Raw genomic sequence first — 2,844 nt, forward strand, 5'->3', positions numbered from 1 at the left:
CTTAAAAAAAAATTAGTAGGCATCGCTGAAACTCCCGAAGCCCATTAGCCCTACATAACAAAAAAAAACCAAAGTTAGAATCGACTTTTCGACTCTTCTAAGGACGAACCCCATTCTTTCGCTACCTTATTTCTCTCTACCGACTCTACTTGAGACTCTGACTAGTCGATCTACAAAGTCTGAACCAACTCTCTCTTTTCTTGATCTCTTGAATCTTGAGGATTATTCTATTATGTTATTCAGATATATGATTTCCAGATATTAATTATAAGGCCTCAAGCTTTTTACACATTGACTCGTTCAAACTTCGAAGGTATGTTCCGCTTATTATTATTATTACAATATATATGGTTGGAATTTTGAATGTTGTTGTTACTCTACACGGTTATCTAATTATCTTCATCGGGTGAAAGATTATTGGAGCAACGAGCAACTAACCTTTCTGAGTCTGCTCCTGGAACTATTCGTGGTGATATTACTGTCGAGATTGGCTCATTGGCAGGTAATTAGATTTGTTGTTCATTTGTTACATTGGTTTAGTTGTTGTTTTTTATAGATTTCAGTTGCATGAGTTGGTATGATTATAGTATAATCTTGTTATGGTTGTTTGAATTAGAATTGGGTGAATAAAATATTTCATAAATTGCAAAACCATTTCTGCCTCCCATGGGTAATCTTGGGTAGGATCTTTTTGTGCAAGTGTATTGAAACCATGTAGTTCTCATTTAGGTTTCTCATCAAAGCGGTTATAAATAAATGTGTGATTTTTTTTTTTTTAGACATTCAATGTCGGGCGGAGTGCGAAAGATAGATTCTTTTTAAACCAAAAAGCGGCCGACACATCCAATGTTGCTAGTACTATTGAAAAGGATGATCAAGGCCGTTCAAAGTTCCAAAGAGTTGAACCCATTGAACAAGTTCGTCCCAACTCTCAAGGGATTGAATCTAGTCAAACCGGTGTTACTAGTTCTTTGGTGCGTGACCAGGGTTTACGCCATCAAATAAGTGAATATCTAATCAACGTGAGATCAGGGCGAGCTTATGTCACATTGGGGCCACTTCATTCTAGACTTCGTTAATATCCATGCCCACCATTGATGGAAAACAAAACCCGGTATTTTAATAGTCATTGGTTTGACGATTTTCCTTGGCTAGAATATTCTCAAGAAAAGATAGTGTTTTATGTTTTCCTTGCTTTGTCTTTTAGTTCTAGACGCTCTAATTTTGTTGTTAATGGATTTTGAAGTTGGAAGAGAGTTCATTGTGGAGTTAAATGTGCATTTTGCAACATGTTGGAGGTCCTTGTTAAATTTCATATGTCTGCTGTAGCTGCTTGTGAGGATCTAATGAATTCATCTCGGCACATTGGTAATCTTTTAAATGCCCAATACAAACAGGAGGTAGTGAAGAATAGGTTTGTGTTGAAAACTATTTTACGGACTCCCCGATGGCTTGTATTACAAGGTTCTGCACTTAGAGGACATGATGAATCAATCAAGTCAAGTAATCATGGAAACTTTCTTGAATTTATTAAGTTCTTAGCTGAATTGGATCCTGATATTGATCGTGTTTTAGATAATGCTTCTGAAAAAGCTACATATACTTCTCCGAATATTCAAAAAGAGCTTTTGAATATTATTAGTGATCATGTGAGGGGTAAGATTCGCGAGGAAGTTGGAGATGCTAAGTTTTGTATTCTTGTTGATGAATCACAAGATGTTTCAAATAGAGAACAAATGGCTATTGTATTAAGATTTGTTGACTATGATGGTTTTGTACGTGAACGGTTTTTAGATGTTGTCTGTGTTGATGACACTTGTTCACAAACCCTCAAGAATGAAATATGTGATATTCTTGTTCGAAACAATCTCTTTGTTGATGATATGAAGGGTCAAGGGTATGATGGTGCTAGCAACATGCGGGGTGCTTGGAATGGATTGCAAGCTTTATTTCTTAGGGAGTGCTCTAGTGCGTATTACGTGCATTGTTTCGCTCATCGTTTACAATTAGCATTGGTTGCAGCTGCTAAAGATGTATGATAAGCACCCAAAACTATATTATAAAAACCTGTAGAGTCATAACATTTCGATTCGATTTTGTGCTTAATAATCATGAAATAATCGCATCTTTCGTGTTTTTGGGTTAGAGCAACTAATGTAAAAATGATGATAAAGCCAGCATTTAAGCACGGAATAGGGAGTATATACGTGCCTTCGATCAAGCCCATGTGAAGCCCAACAAATTCGGACTAAAGCCCAAAGACTCAAATAGTACGAGAATCAATCGAAGCGGGATTATGTGCGAAGCATCAAACTTCGAAGCTCATATCTCTTGAACCGGGACTCGAATCGGCCGAGTGAGCTGCTCAAACGATCGGTCGCGATGAACTCTACAAATAGGCAGGAAGTTGTAAAAATGCCAAAAGACCCGGACTGCCACTGGACATCAGACGTGGACCCACCAGGGCCCATAAGATTTGATGAGTCATCATGCAAGTCAAGACAAAGGTGCAAATAATTGGTGCAAATTTGACACCTTGCATGAAGTTAATGAGTTAGTTGGATTTAGGTGATGATTATCTAAAAATGAAAGGTGTCAAATGGGGGTTAGTTGTGGATAAGTGAAAAATAAATGAGAGGGAGAGTGTTTCCGTGGGAGAAGAGAAAAAGGATCTCTTATGTAAAGGGGGCTGATTTTTGGGAGTTGGAAGCTTTTACTTCCTTGACTTTTACTTTTCATTTACATCCATGTCTTTAATTTTGTTTTTTAGTTCTTAGTTTTTAGAGAAAAGCTTGTAACTTGTTAATGGGGGAACTCTCTCTAGTTTTTAAAAACTCTTCTTCA

At 37.1% G+C, this 2,844-nt stretch overlaps 1 protein-coding gene across 1 annotated transcript; it reads left to right on the forward strand.

Annotated features, from left to right (window-relative positions):
• The first annotated feature begins 1,289 nt into the window (after nucleotides 1-1,289).
• Nucleotides 1,290-2,039, forward strand: LOC147477340 (uncharacterized). Its single transcript, XM_086585980.1, has one exon. The coding sequence runs from the start codon at nucleotides 1,290-1,292 to the stop codon at nucleotides 2,037-2,039; it is 750 nt and encodes a 249-aa protein (XP_086442106.1).
• The last annotated feature ends 805 nt before the right edge of the window (nucleotides 2,040-2,844 follow it).

The sequence above is a fragment of the Coptis chinensis genome, chromosome 9 (assembly GCF_015680905.1).
Source record: "Coptis chinensis isolate HL-2020 chromosome 9, ASM1568090v1, whole genome shotgun sequence".
Lineage (NCBI taxonomy): Eukaryota > Viridiplantae > Streptophyta > Magnoliopsida > Ranunculales > Ranunculaceae > Coptis > Coptis chinensis.

Coding starts and splice junctions, on each gene's coding strand:
- LOC147477340 (XM_086585980.1), top strand. CDS start 1,290: ATGTTGGAGGTCCTTGTTAAATTTCATATGTCTGCTGTAGCTGCTTGT.